Below are 16,062 nucleotides of genomic sequence, written 5' to 3' on the forward strand. Positions count from 1 at the left end.
ATAATCAACAACTCCATACCTTGAGAAAGCTATAAAATCTCTGTCAACCATTGATTCAGGCAAAATCCGTCTTGTTACAAAAACCTGTGAATGTAGCTAAGAGGAAAATTTAATGAATATATAAAATTAAATATGAAGAAAAAGAGCCCCCCTGACACTACAAAATTAACTTAATAAAAGTTCATTTTTGACACTGCTCCCAGCATCCTGCTGAGAAATTACTGGCACAAAAAACGACATTTTCCAGGGACAGCTTGAATACTGTATTTAACAGAGACCAGTTCACATAAAAGTAATTCTTTCTTTGTCCTTTCGCTATTTTTTTCTTTGAAGTTCCTGAAACGTTGTCATTTGCTTTCTGAAATTCCTTGTGAAATTGACACTCTGATCGAAGAGACGCCTCTTATTGTTACCATGGCGATGCCTCAACGACTCAAACCCTGTGCTCTGTCTCTCTTCTCCTTTTTCTTCTTTTTCCATTACTAGCTCCACTAATCAAGAACTGCCAGTAAGAGCAGAACAAACAGATGTTACCGATTAATTTCCCCATCACATGAATTAGAAAATAAATAAAAAAAATTAAAAAAAGATTTTGCGCTGGAGTTCAATAAACAACTCATGCCTGTTCTGTTTTTTTTACCTCCTGTCAAGAACAAATGTTACATCGCTAACAAGGCAGATGCATGGATGTCTAATGGGAGGGTTGTTGGTTTTCCAGCGTTTTATTTTTGCCTCCAGAATGTGGCTCATTATGGCTGGTGTTAGTGTGCATATGTGTGTATGAGAGTGTGTGTGTGTTTCACAAGCTGGAAAGGCTTACATTATTGTTAGTACTGAAGCTTCATATGCTTATGACCTTTCAGGGATTTTTGCCAAGGTTTCAGTTTCAAAGATGTTGTACAAAAGAATGTGCTCTTTGCGATCCGGGAATCACATGCACGGTACGCTTCCCACACAAACACGCTATCCAATTCCTTTCACACGTGTGTGTGAAGCCTATGTCGTGCTGTATGTTGACGTGTGTTCTGTAAATATACCTTGTCCAGGCCGAAGGTCTTGGTGAGGGCGAAGCCCCAGCCCTGCTCGAAGGCTCTGCCGATCATGGCAGCGCTGGTTGTGGGTGGAGCACTGGCCAGTCCAAACGGGTTGGGAAATCTTATCCCACACATCTCAACGCTGATGTCTACTGTATCGATGGAACAGAGGAACAGGGGAAGTTTGGGAGCGGTGCTTACTGTGTTACCATGGAGGGACTGTGGAGAAAACACAAATAGCTCAGGGTTTTTTCAATGGATAATTAAAGGAACAGTTCACACAAAAATTTTAATTCTGTCTTAATTTACTCACTCTAAAGTTGTTACATATATGTACAAACAGAACAAAGACATTTGCACAGATTTGGAACAACTTGAGGATATGTAAATGATGGCAGAAGTTTCATTTTTGGGTAAACTGTCTTTTTAAAGACTTCCTAATGATGGTCCTGTTAACAAACTGAAGCATGTAAATGGCCTGAGTTAATAATGCGCTGTCATTTGTGATAACTGTGTAACGTTATCTATAGGTACTTTAATGCCTTTCATTATAGCAGTGTAAAAAGAGATTATTTTTGTCTTTATTTTTGTTAGTACAGAACAAGGGACTCGACTGCACTTTTTCATTCATTCCTGCGGATTCTAGTGTTTCCTTCACTAACATCTTATGGAGTCAGCCTTGGCTTGCTCACTGGAGGCCTGAAGATAAAACTTTTAAGGAAATTTCTTCTGAACTGCTCAACAGAGAATTTTGGACAGTTACTGCAAGATACTACAATACGATTTTCAGTAAAGCTGCTTTAACCCTGTTATGTTACCTAATAATAATTGTTATGTTTTCAGTTATTATCATAGATCCTTTTCCCAAGCTTTCGGGAACTAAAGCTTGAATGGTTTAGTTTTTCTCTATTTCTTTCTAGTTTTTTTAAAGGATTTGAAGCATCTGTGAGAATCAAAGGCTTCTTGTCAATTAAGAGAATTCTGCAATCAAATGTACAAAATGTACAAATAAATACAAATCAAAATGTTATGTTTTGTTCTGATATTTTAATTAGATAAAGTATGAGAAAAAAAACTATATATTATGTATAATATACAGTATATATTATTAAAATATTTGTGTTGTCATTATAACTACACAAATTAAAACATTGCTAAAATGTTACATAGTTCAACCCTCCTGTTGTGTGCCATTGTGAATAGCACAAAATGGATCTCTTATCTTGAAAATCCACACATCACCCTGAACCCTGAAACACCCACAACAAAATGCGACCTTATCTCGCAGTATTTTACGTGATCTTGAACCGTTGAACCCATTAGCAAATATTTGACCAGCTCTTTCTCCATAGTCCAAAATTACAGAATGGTTTGGGGGGAAATGGATTTACCGAACAAACACTTCAGTGTGACTTCTTCTGGCCACAGTTACATTAGCGATTAACCTCCGCATGAACCTTTTCTACATGCCGTTACTTAATCTTTACTAGAAAATCACAGAAAATAAGTCTTAAGCTTGGAAAACGAAAGATAAAACTTGTGCATGAGTGCCTCAGCCAAAAAGCACTCAAGATGTCCTGGTCCCTGTGGAATAATGCCCTCGCTATAAAAACTGTTAGCGTAAAACTTTGAGTGCTACGCTAATGCTGAAAATTGCTGGCACTGACACGTAATGTGAAGCATGCTCTCACGGCTACACACAACTGTGGCCAAACACTAAGTATGTTGTGTAAGACGTCCAAATTCAGAATGAGATGGATTGGCTTATTGAGTGGAGGGCCCACCTGGATGTACTTGTGGATGTGCCAGGAAGTTTGTTTGCCATCATTGACAGACTCCACAGTGGTGTTGGCCAAGCCGGCAATGTCTCCGCCGGCAAACACCCACGGTTCGCTGGTCTGCATGGTTTCGCTGTTCACTTCAGGTGTCCCCCATCCATTCAGCTTGACTGGTTCCAATGCCTTTTTCACTGTGACAGTTCACAATATCAAATAGAACAGAGCGATTAGTTTAGGTATGAAGACTAGATAAGAATCCTTTTCATTGTCATAACGGCAAAATGACTCTGAAATACATCAGACACTGAAAGGGATAGTTAACCAAAAAATGTACATTCTGTCTTTATTTACTCACGTTTAAGTTATCTTTTTCTAAATCTGCATAAATGTCTTTGTTCTGATTAACACAGAGAAAGATATTTGGAAGAATGCTTGTAACTAAACAGTTATTGGCCACCATTAATTCCCATGTTAGGAAAAATTGCTTCATAAATTTCTTTGTTCTGTTAAATACAAAATTTAATATTTTAAACAATGTAGGAATGCAAACAGTTCTGGGACACTTTTGACTACCATTGTATTTTCTCCTACTATGGCAGTCAATGGTGGCAAAGAACTGCTGGTTACAAGCATTCTCCAAATATATTTCTCTGTGTTCATCAGAACAAAGACATTGATACAGATTTGGAACAACTAGAGGGTGAGTAAATGATGACAGAATTTCTATTTTTGTGTGAACTGTTCCTTTAACTGTATGATTGCTGGGTATTATCTAGGCTGAAAATGAAGACATAACACTGTGCAGACGCCTGCATGAAACAAGCTGAATTTGTAACCCTGACAGTCCTGTTGATGCTTTCTCCATGCCTGTTATTGTCGAGAATATTTTCCTTTTTGTTTTTTACCAGCATGAATCCCCAAGTCTCTCCGTCAGCTCTCCTCGCCTGACGCTCCACTGATCATGAAGACTGCCGGCCTCATCACTTTCAGAAAAAAACATCTTCACACCACCGTTTGTCCCCCCTCCACCAACCACCCCATCCCGCACTCTCTCTCTCTCAAGCATTTGTGCGAGCTGCGGAGTGTGACAAATCTAACAGACTCCTGAGATCTTCTCCTTAAATGAAATGGCCTCTTCTCACAATCCAGTAGCACTCTCCAGAGTAACTTCTCATACAACTGCTCATTGCCAAGGTCCATTAGAAGATGGAGCGCATGCTGTTTGGTGAAATTACGTGAGGAAGACACTGCACGTGAAGAAATGCTTAGAGTAGATGAAATGCAAAGCATTAGAGAGAGGCAAAATAATCATTGCTTGAATCATTTAAGGGATGTGAAATTCTTGAATTCGATGAAAGATTCATTTATTAAGTTTTGCTATTAACGATGACAACTTGACTAGTCAATAATCATGACCCATCAATTGCAAAACCACGCAGACCTTATGGTTTGCTCAGACCCAGGGATCTGAGCACAGACAGTTTAACGTCATGCTTCAGAGGGTCCAGCAAAGGGTCCGCAAAGTGGTAAAAGCGGCCAGTCAGCTGCCCATCCCGTCGGCCAGCCGTGATCTAATCACGGACCAGCCTGCCCACCCAAGATTGCAGGAGGAGAATTTCAGCTTTTCTATTCTCTACTCTGTGACGCGGCTCTCTTCTGCCAGCTCCGCTGGCCATTGGACTGGATAAGTAATTCATATCTCGGGCAAGGTGCAGGGAGTGAGTAGCATTTATAAGCTTGCTATCTCTGAGCTTCAAGTCAGTGATGAAACGACTCTACGCTCAGAGACATTACAGTGTTTAAGATGGATGACTGTAGAGCAACAACTGAACGCTAAAAAAGAGAAAAAGAAAAAAAGTGAGGTGAAAAATTGTTGGATGAATGTGTGCCGACAAACACACACAGAAAGATCATAAATATGTGTGTTTTTGTGGATGGATGTGATCCAAAATCTGAGAACAGAAAATCTGGAAATACAATTTAGAACAGGGGTCCTTCAACCTTTTTGCAAATTACATGATCAAATCTGGAGGGCTACTAGTTGGTTAAACTAAAATGTATTTAATTTATTATATTAAAGTAAATTTCCATTTTGTAAATCATATTACAAGCTTCATATTTTAAATTATTAATTAGATTTTTTATTTAATGTTTTAATGCTATATGATATGTTAACATTACATTTTCTAAATAAAAAATAAAGAAAATTCAATATTAAAATTTAGGCAAAAAAGTGCTTAGTGGGGCAACTCGCAGACTTCACACGAGCAACCAGTGCCCCAGACACCATGTTGGAGACAACACTAGCATATATGAGCTACATTAGAAGAAAAGCTACAAAACTTGGGACTTCAATACAAACACACACAGTAAAAACCATCAGTATGTGTGATCAAAACGTATGTCAATGTGTTGCTGATATTTTGAGGTAATCTGGTGAAATAAGGTTTCGTTTGTGATGGTGGACTGATAAAGGATTCCCATTATGAAACAAGGCTCTAGTTTTTGAGGGTCTTATCATCTCCTGCCTTTCCCTCAGAATGATGGTTATCTACTAAAATCTGCAAAGGAAAGATAAGTGGGGCGATGCTGAATGCTTATTGACGAGGGAACAGTCTGGTTTCTGTGATGACCGGCTAGGGAAACCTTTCACACGGACCACAGGTACACCATCACATGCTTTCACATATTCAGTGTGCCTCTCCAAACTACAGCAAATGAGAATAAACATAAAAGGCGGTCTGTTGGCTGGTCCAGTGTCCAACAATATGATGCAGAGCAGTTGGACTAAAAAATAAATATACAATATATATTGTTATCATTCCGGTGGGTACCTCCAGAAACTGCCTTAGACTCTAACATTTTCAGCTTTAAAAACCATATTAATGAGCCCATACAAATTTAAGCTTGTTAATGCCAGCTAGATCTGTTTTGTCTTTTGTAAGCTGTCAGGCTCATCTGTGACTTTACCTGCAGGATCCTGAAGCATGGAGCCGAAGGCACTGATGATGAAGTCGGCTTTGAGGTGGACCGTCTGCTCCTCATCCACAATCCAGGTGCCGTCATCCTGCTGCTCAGTGCGGCAGAACCGCAGGCCCACCACGTGCCCGTCTTTCATGATTACTTCACAGGGGGACAGGAAGGGCAGGAACTCGCACCTTTCCTCTCTGGCTACTTCCATCTTAGAAAGACATCAAAGAAAATGTTTTTGATGCTAATTGTTAACATGGCAAGGTATGATGAAGAGAACATAATATATTAATATTTAGTAAAATAGAACAAAGTGTTTGATGGAAGGAACTTGTGTCATGATTCTGCCGCATCATGTCATGTTTCTCTTAGTCTAGTGGCAGGATCATGACATAACCTCATGTTTAATGTGGAGAGAGGCGATTATGGTTTATTTTGGTTTGCCATAGGCTCTCTCCGGTCCCGTCTCTGTTCCCGTCCTCTTGTTTCCCCCTTATTGCTTGTTAATTAGTTGATGCCCTGCACCTGTCCCCATCTTGATTATTTCCCTATTTAATGCCATAGTGTCTTCTGTTTGTGATCACTGGATGTCTTGCTGTTCTGTGGACTTCGTGTTTTGGATTACCTGTTTCTAAATTTGTGGATTTATATAGTTTTTCCTGTAGACCACGTTTTGTCCCCATAGAGGGAAGTGTTTGTTTGCCTTTGTTTTTTTGGTTCATGTTTTCCCATTGTGGATGTTTCATTTAATAAAAGTTTATTTACGTTAACCCTTCGTCTGCCTGCATCTGGGTTCTGTCCAAGCCATTTCGTGACAACTTGGTTCAATGCAAGTTAAAGTAAAAGTTCACCCAAAAATGAAAGTTCTGTCTTCATTTATTCACCCTTGAGTTGCTCCAAATCTGTATAACTGTCTTTGTTCTAACACAGAGAAAGATATTTAGAAAAAGGCTTTTAACCAAACAGTTCTTGACCACCGTTGACTACTATTGTAGGGAAATTTGCTTTATACATTTCTTTGTTTTGTTGAACACAAAAGAAGATATTTTGAAGAATGTAGGACATCAAACAGTTCTGGGCCACCTTTGACTACCACAGTCATTTTTTCCTACTATGGTAGTCAATGGTTGACAAGTTTGGTTACAAGCATTCATCCAAATAATTTCTCTGTGTTCATCAGAACAAAGACATTCATACAGATTCAGAACAACTTGAGGGTGAGTAAATGAAGACAGAATTATTATCTCTGGGTGAACTATCCCTTTAAGCTCTATTGACAGCATTTGTCGCCAAAAATAATTTAGACACAATGCTATATTTCAGGGTACCCGTGCTGTATGTGGATCGAAATAGCTTGTTCTAAGGTAATAAAAACATAACGCTTCATTATGTAAGGTCTTTATACACCTCTGAACACATACTGTACACCTCTGAAAACATACTGTAGTTATGTATATTGCATTTCACTCAATAGATCCGTAAAAAAATGACAGATTGGACCTTTAAATGCCTGCCTCCCATTTGCTTCATTCCGTGAGTCCAAAAAAAAGCACTCGAAATTATTTTCTGTGGTCAATCAACGTTGCCTCAAATGCTGTCAATAAAGCTTAACTTCTATTGAGCCAGGAAGAATCCTTTTAAGTTAGATTCACTGTTTATCTTTTTAAATCTAACACGATTGGAAGTGTAGCTTCTCTCTCTGGATGCCTTCCAAAAAAGAGACCGTTTTCCAATAGTTTTACATTGACTTGTTCCACCCTCAGGATACACTACACTTGTTAATCTTTTTCAGGAAAGTTGCACCGCGCAGATTAACTTCACTCTCTCACTTCACCGCTTGTGTCAATGCACACTGAATACAATCACACTGAGGTTCCCTAAAAAGCCACTTGAGGAAAGAAGCTTTCATCCCTTCTCTCTATACTGCTCTTAACTATAATGTTTGTGTCCAAACTGAAGCATTGTGCTTATCCATCATCCACCTGCTTCCTTAGCCAACCTCACTGAACTTAACTTTCTAAGTTCCTGACTGACAACACCACCTTCAGTCTTTATTAAACCATATTTACACTGCAAAGGTGGCACACAAACCGCATCTGAAGAGGCATTTAGGTCCATTAATAAGGTTAATACTGCTTAGAGGTATACTGTATAAATACATTTACACCGAAATTAAACTGCATGAATAAATAAATATCTGACGCATAATATTGTTTTTAATATAGAAATATGAATAGTTGATAATAATAAAAACCTCTTACTCTTTACTACTTCCAGCATTCTCTTTTAAATCCACAGGTCAAGAAAAGATTCTGTGCAGTAAGGCTTGTTGTTGTTACTTCAGACTGCATTAAAAAACCTTCTCCACCTTCTTACTTAACCTTCAAGCTCCCTTTGGACTCTCTCACTCCTGATGACTTTGCCACTTTCTTCCAAAACAAGATTCTAGTCATCACTGCATCATTTTCTTCCCCTCCAAAATCTACTCCAATGAAACCCACTCAAATGTTGTTACAGTGGGTTCTCCCTAAACAGACCGGGTTCACAAGCTCCAGCAATCCCAAAGCATACCATCTCGACCCCATACTTTCACCCCTTACCATCTCCATCTCACCCGACCTACTTCCATCCATCAACTCCACCATCACCTCACCTCCTTAACTTCAGGTCACGTCCCAAAGCACTTAACCTGTCAGACATCCAGAGCTACACATCTTTACCACCGTACCACAGTGAAGTCCTGTCCTAGACTGGCTTGACTGGAGGGGCAATCGTATATTCCGGTTGGGCAGATATAGAAGCATAGTTCATTACATGCATTATTTTTATTTTTTTCTGTGATTAACACATCATGATTTATATATAGATAATACAAATAAGAAGGGTTTAATCTGTAATTATTATAATTCCCAGCTGGATATTTTTGGAGGGGCCTAAGAAAAATCTGGGGGGGATGGTGCACCCCTGGTCCCCCCAGAACCGGTCTTAGCATGCTGCGTTTAACCAAATGAAAACAGAATAAAACAACCACAGTCAAAAAAACGTCCCTTAGATAAACAGCCATCATCAAAAGCTAAAATATAAAACACCTAGCTGTTTTAAAAAACCTGCCTTGTCATCTCAAAAGTCAACTCAACCATCTCACCCACACACAAAGACAACAACCTTGATGTCACACTGGACTACAACCTGTCATTTTAACCAAAGTCAAGGCACGACGATTTCACCTGCAAAGACAAACCTTGTCCTACCAGAGAAGTAAATCAGACTCTGTTGCAGGCTGTAGTCTGCTCTGTCTCTGTGTGTATACAACCAAAACTCTGCAGCTCATGCAGAAAGTAACAGTCAGACAGATATTCAACCTACTCATACACTCTCTATTCTTTCAACACTAACATCCAAATAAATCTTGAATTGGTTTGCGTATTTGTAATAGTGTTTTTGTGATACTTCACACTTGTTTGTTATGAGACTCGCATTTTTTCTATATGCTTACCATCTGTTGACCACAATGGTCGCTTCGAGAAAAGCATCTGCTAAATGCATTGAATGTAAATGTGAATGTTTCATTTAAGAAATAAAACACCCACAATCCCAAGGAGAAAAAAAACATCCATTATAAAGAAGCTTAATTTTAGGCCACCGTGGTTTAGCACACGCGTCTGAACGTTCACAGAGCAAAGGCACGGCTAATAGTTGCTGTAGTTACACATTTCTAAGTTTAACTTTCTTGTCACTGTTTCCATGGCAGCGTTGCAACAGTTGTCATTGAGAAAAGAATATGTCTTAATTACTTTGTTAAAAAGCTCCACGGAAAAATAAATCTTATTATATAAAGCGCTGCCCACTATAATAGTTCAACAACTTTACAGAAACTTATTTTACTTTTTTCTAGATAAATGTGTTTTCAACCCCAAGATTTCTCCACAAGTCGGGAAATTCTTGGTATTGGTACTATCAATGAAAAGCACTTCTTTCTCTAGGTTATTGTCTTTGACACCAACTAACCTAGAAAGTAGGCAAGTGTACAGTGTAAATTAGACAACGTTAGTGGAAATGCAAGATTTAAATGAATTTCATTGCTATTCATGAACTGTCTTGTATAACTGAAAATCTGATATTGTCTCTCGCTGTGAGCTTTTTCACGATTAGCCAACAGGCAGACCACTGCTCGTCTCCTAACAGTGCATATTTAAACTGACAAGATTGCTACACATACCCCACACGTTCACTAGCTTTACTATAGTGTCCTACCATATATTTCTGTGTCAAACAATGCTTTAGTCGCATAAAGTATTTAAGTATGAGAATTTTAGTACAACCAGTAGTATATTTCAATTTGATACACAATTATATCTTTAGATCTATCATATGGGAGAAACAGTGCTTCTCACATTTAAAGATGTTTTAAGACCGAAGTCTAGTACCCTCAGTCTTGTTTGGCGTGTAAGGCAAAAAACATGTTTATTTTTATCTTAAAACACTTTTCTGAGCGTGATCCATATTTAACTCCAGCTCATTTATCTCACGTGGCCTAATTGCAAAATTCTAGTTCAGTTTATTGAGATCTTTTAAACCATTAAATAAAGATATTGCGTTTTTTATCTGACTTTTATCTCCTTTATTCCCTGTCTGTTGTGTAATTTACAGCTAACTGTGTTCACTTTAATGCGGTTCCATTTTATCCTTAATTTCATAATATTAATATTTCATGTAACTGTTCCACTTAAAAAGGTAGAATTTTGCGAAATATCCATAATGACTGAGAAATGGCTTTCTTAACTTGGCCGGTTTCACAATTGAGTAGGTACTGGAGAAAATGTGCATAATTAAAATATGCTTCATTTACATTTCCCTTAATATATTATGTCCATTTTGTGACTTTCTTTCTGTACCGTCTGTAACAGCCCACCAGGTGCATCACGCGCTAGTGTTAAATTTAAAGTGGGTAATTTTTGTGCCACCAGCTGAACTAAAGTGAATTGTGAAAGAAAGTTTAAAAATGCATCCTGTTTTTGACTAAACAACAGAGAAAGTTGAATTGCATGGACAGTGTAATCAAACTAGGATGTTCTGCATATAAGAAACTGCAGTAGTGAGCAATTCAGAGAAAGAAAAGAAAACTGAGGACGACGGCTTATTACCACAGTTTACCTCCCTTTAAACACAAAATAAAAGTAAAATACAGCATGGAAACAGATCAGATATTTTTCTTCATGTGATGTTCTTTGCTGTTACAAAGAGAAACTCAGAAGGGACAGGGCCAGACCAAAGGGCAGGACCTGGTACTGATACGCTCTTCCTTCGAACGAGAACTGTAGGAACAGTCGGTGTTGAGGGAGGATGGAGACGTGAAAGTACGCGTCCTTCAGGTCGATTGCCACGAACCAATCCTGGTGAAGAACTGAGCCCAAGATGCGCTTCTGCATCAGCATCCTGAACGGCAGCTTGTATAGGTGCTTGTTCAGGAGGCACAGAACCAGAATGGGGCACAGCCCCCCCCCTTTTTTGGACACTACGAAGTCCGGGCTAGAACTCGGAAGACATCTAGGTTAGAAGGGCGGAATCTACCACACTTGTCAGAAGGGAGGCAACCTAGTCCTGAAACACGGGACATTCTCTCTGCACCGCGATGTACATAATGCCCCAAGCTTGGGCGGGCGCCTGATCGACATAGGCTTGGGCTGCCCCGCCGTACAGGGAAGTCACAGTTACTGAGCCCACTAGCCTGGAATGTTGCGCTGAAATCACAAGTCCAGCGCGAGCGTTCTAGGGGAGGGCGTTGTAACGTACTGCAACCCGAGGCTCATGGCTGCCCGGGCAAGCATGGCTGTCATGTCAGCGTCAGTCTCATCTTGAGCTCGACCGCCCAGAGGCGGGAGCTCAGAGAGATCTTCTGCATCTGATTTCATAGTAATCATTTTGTCATTTTTTACAACAGTGTCGTTTTTTTGCCATAGTAAAAAGAAAAAAAATTAGCAATCTCTAAATTAATTGTAATTAAATTGGACCAAATGAGAAAATATCTTGAGAACATAGAGCATATAGATGTTCCTTCAATATGTAATGTAACACCAGCTCCAGGTTCTGTAAAAAAACTGACGTTTTTACCTCTTCTGGAACAGCACGAATGTTGGTGAAGCCCTTTCTAAAGACCACAAAGACTCGTCGAGCTCCGCAGCGGAGAGCAGAGGTTGCACAGTCAAACGCGGTGTCTCCTGCACCCAGAACTATCACATTCCCGTATAGCTTCGGCAGCTGTTGATGGCATTTACACATGCCTGCGAGAGAGATGCATGACAGAACAAATAAACAAAATATATACCATAAAATAATACATTACATTCAGTGCATAGACGTTTAACAAGCAACAAATCCAAACCTAAAGTTAGTGATCAATGAGTTTAGATAATTCAGTGATATGGCACTAAAGTGGAATTCACAATTTGACTCATCTTACTCATTCTGCTATATACGTGTTGATCTGAAATGTATAATGCCTCAGACTATTTCACTTACCTATTTTACTGGCCTTTGCAACCAAGGGAAGAAAATCTTTTGATGTGAAGAATCCCTGCTCTACAGTCAAGCCCTCAAAGATCTTGTCCCTGTTTGCTTGCGGAAGACCTGTCCGAAAATAAAGAATGACTCAATAAGGCAAATATGTTTTAAAGCCTCTAAGCAGAGTACATTTAAAGATTATTTGCGACAATCTTTAAATGTACTGTAATACCTTCCTCACAAACGTATTAAAATAATTCATTTCAAATTATAGATCACATGGATGGCATTTAGGGTCATATATTACAATGCAGGGATTCCAGGAAAGTCTTATAAAGCCAATGTCATAATGGGATTATTTAATCCAAACAGGGTCTAGACCGTCTTGTGAATTCAGTATTTGTTTAATTTAGGGCAGAACTCCCTCAGTGCTCTACCGTCGCTCACACAAATGTGAACAGTGAGCTGCGGGCACAGTGACACAGTCAGAGACGTTTAATGAAGACTAGAGCGGCGCAGCAGAGACACAACACAGCCAGTAACAATGTGGATCACTCACATTTTTTGACAACAACACACCAAAAAGCATCAGTAAAAACTTTTCACAGTTCGGGCAGCTTCAGTCAGAGGGTTCAGCTGAATCAGGCAGAATGAGTTTGTTATTAGTGGTAATTATGGTTAGAGGAGATGTTGAAGAGTTAGATTGATCTGTGATTGAAGAAACACTGTTTTACATGGTAATTCATTTGTTTATTCTAAATGTATTTAAGAAAAAAACACTAGCACTTCAGTTACAGAGGAAATTAATTTACACGTTTTATTTTTTGGGGGTCAACAAAGACACTTTTAAGGAATCACTCACCCAAATATAAAAACTGTGTTATAATTTATTCACCCTCATGTTGTTTAAAACCTGTACATTTTTCCCATATAAGATATTTTGAGAAACGTGGTTTTGTGTTCATACAATAAAAGTCAATGGGGGTCAATGTTGTTCGGTTTCCAACATTCTTCAAAATAAATTATTTTGCGTTCTACAGAAAGAAAGTCATACAGGTTTGGAATGACAGGAGGGAGAAATTATTTTCTTTTTTTGGGTGAACTATCCCTTTAGGCTGACCTATTAATACACAAGAGCACACAAAAAACTACAGTTGTAAATTTTTATGTATTTTAAGTTGATTATTGTTTTTTGGGAGGTGGCGATTGGGTCATCCCACTGAGCAATGCAGTATTTGTAGACTATTGCATGAACAATATTCCAGGATGTCATCCACAACCTGTTAAAAGAAATCTATATATAAAAAATAGATTAAAAAAATGTATCCTTATAATAAAAAATAATAAGCTCAATGTATATTAAAATTGTGATCCAACACGACAGTGTCTGCCTCTGGAAAGCATAATAGCACTTTAGCAAGTGAATATAAATCAATGATGTAATAGAGTTTGTCCTCCCCAAACATGTAACGTATAATAATGAACTGGATGGCAGGCAGCTTCCTTAAAAAGTATGTCGATAAGACAAAGGGCAAACACAAATGGATCTAAGTGATACTTAGCCCCCTGTCACTTCAGATTTGTCTATTACGTCTGGCATGCACCCCAAGGATGTACTGCATGATGGAGGCTATCAATCTCTATCTAATTATGCCCATCATCACTGTTTGAACGAACAGCACAAAGTCCTCATGTGCCACGGAAGCGAAAAGCAAATGATTCATCGATGAGTCTGCACTCTCATTTTCTACTTTAAGTGTAGGATAATACACGTAAGTGTAAGCTTAAAGGAGATGTGCAACGGTGTTTCATGCATTCTGACTTCTATAAAATGTTAAACATGCTGTCTTCTCATGCTTAACATGGTCAACTTCTCAAAAAACGAGTTGGACGCATGACACAGTATTTCTGTGCCCGATACACTCCCTCAGCATTCATAGCGGTTTCTGAAAGGTTTTTTTGAACATCAAAATCCATTACGTAACAACTTTTCTTAGTCCCTAATTTGGACAATTCTCCCAAACAAGCATGTCCGCCAGAGCCAGAAGAAAGAGCATGCCCACGCGTCAACCAGGGAGAGCGGGAGGAGCATGCGCACACACCAACCAGTTGGAGCAAGAGAAAGAGTGACGACTGCGTTCGCGAAGTTCAGGTTGTTTTGATCACTTTATTTAGGTGAAGAATGTTATATAAACAGTGGATATGACGCTGGATTTGGAGATTGCTAGAAACTGATAGATTGAGTGGTAAAAATGCCAAGTAAGTGACTTTTCTGTAAGTACTCAAGATTAACATGAGATATGCAGAAACTGTCTAAATAGCAGCCACTTTAATACAGAGAAGATGTGCATGTGCAACTGCAGAAACATTCAAACTGTGTTTGTCAATTTTTTATATGTGTGTGAGAATTTCTTCCACAATAAAGTTGCTGGTACAAAAAAGTGTCTAAAACTAAAATAATGTATTCACATGTCTAAATATGGTCAGCTTTATCAAGTTGCACCTTCAGCAGAACATTTACTTTGAGCGGAAAATGAAACTCTATCATCATCTACTCACTTTCTGTCACTTGTTTTTTCCCCCACGTAGTTCACATTTTCACAACTCTAAACTGCTTGTTTTTTATACAGCTATGGCACTTGTGAATGTAACTACCTGTTAAGTGGTTTTTGGCAAATTTCTGTATGTGACTGCCATAAATAACACTATAAATATAAATCAGCACATTGCATCACACCATGCTCGTGCTGAGAAACAAGTAGGAGAAATGAAGATTTATCTCAACAGGTCAGTTTACCAAAAAATGTCGTCCTGGGCCTTGTGACCCGGGGCGCTCACTTAAATGTCTATTTACATAGAACATGAATTCTAGCGGTAGCCCTGCTAAAGGGTTTTTTATGTTAACACATTGAGCCCCCTTAAAATGTATAAAACTTGGACATCCACCCAAAGTTAATAAATCCCCCCATTTGAGTTATCTAAAGAGGAAATTTCTTCCCCATAATTTCCAGACCTGATATCTGTACTAGGTTCATAGTTCAAGGTGACAAGGATAAAGACCAAATTCACCATGTTGTGCGGCCGAAAGAATTTCTGTAAATTTCATTTTGTGTAGGAAGCGGCTGAAAGCAGTTGTTTCATAGCATCATTTGACACTGCTGTTTCACACAGATCAAATCTATGCACAATTTAATACAAGTCTGTTCCCGTATCAATGCAACATTCGGCAACTGCAAGAGATGGCTGCAAAGAGAAACAACATAAAGGTAAGTACATAGGCCGGTGAGATAGCTAATGTTTTTCACAGAGAATCAGAGAATAATTTCTTTAATTTCTTGTTTTTGATATGCATTTTATGAAAAATTCAAATAAATCTTATTTCAGAGATCTGGGATATGTTCCTCATAAAAAATACAACCATTAAAAAAAGAATACACAGCTGGCTACAGAAAGCTCTGAAACACAATCAGCTATGTTGGCATATATAAAAACAGTTCATTGTGTTTTTACTGGTTTTGAGCATGGCCACCTGGCTGGAAGCACATCCACAGAGTGTAAGGCAGCGCATAAAGTTATTATATAGAGATTATTTGGGCGTATAATTAGGCCAGTTACTAACTGCAGGCGTATGCATCCTCATTTAGAATAAGACACATTTGTCAACATTAGAATTAAGGTCAGGAAACATTTATCTGCATACGCACCTGTCGTACATCCACATTTTTCAGCCATTATTAATGAATAGGACTATTTAATTTGCACAAAGATGTACTGAAAAA

The 16,062-nt window shown here is 38.7% G+C and overlaps 1 protein-coding gene across 1 annotated transcript in view; it reads right to left on the reverse strand.

Annotated features, from left to right (window-relative positions):
- The window catches only part of dpydb (dihydropyrimidine dehydrogenase b), a 101,067-nt gene that overhangs the window by 57,926 nt on the left and 27,079 nt on the right, over positions 1–16,062 (reverse strand). The window contains exons 9-13 of the mRNA XM_079451670.1: positions 12,302–12,409; positions 11,894–12,063; positions 5,783–5,993; positions 2,819–3,003; positions 1,038–1,253 (exon numbers count right to left, since the gene is read on the reverse strand). Of these exons, the coding sequence (XP_079307796.1) occupies positions 1,038–1,253; positions 2,819–3,003; positions 5,783–5,993; positions 11,894–12,063; positions 12,302–12,409 (890 nt within the window). The remainder of the gene's footprint in view (positions 1–1,037; positions 1,254–2,818; positions 3,004–5,782; positions 5,994–11,893; positions 12,064–12,301; positions 12,410–16,062) is intronic.

This window comes from Barbatula barbatula (assembly GCF_947034865.1).
Source record: "Barbatula barbatula genome assembly, chromosome: 3".
Taxonomy (NCBI): Eukaryota; Metazoa; Chordata; class Actinopteri; order Cypriniformes; family Nemacheilidae; genus Barbatula; species Barbatula barbatula.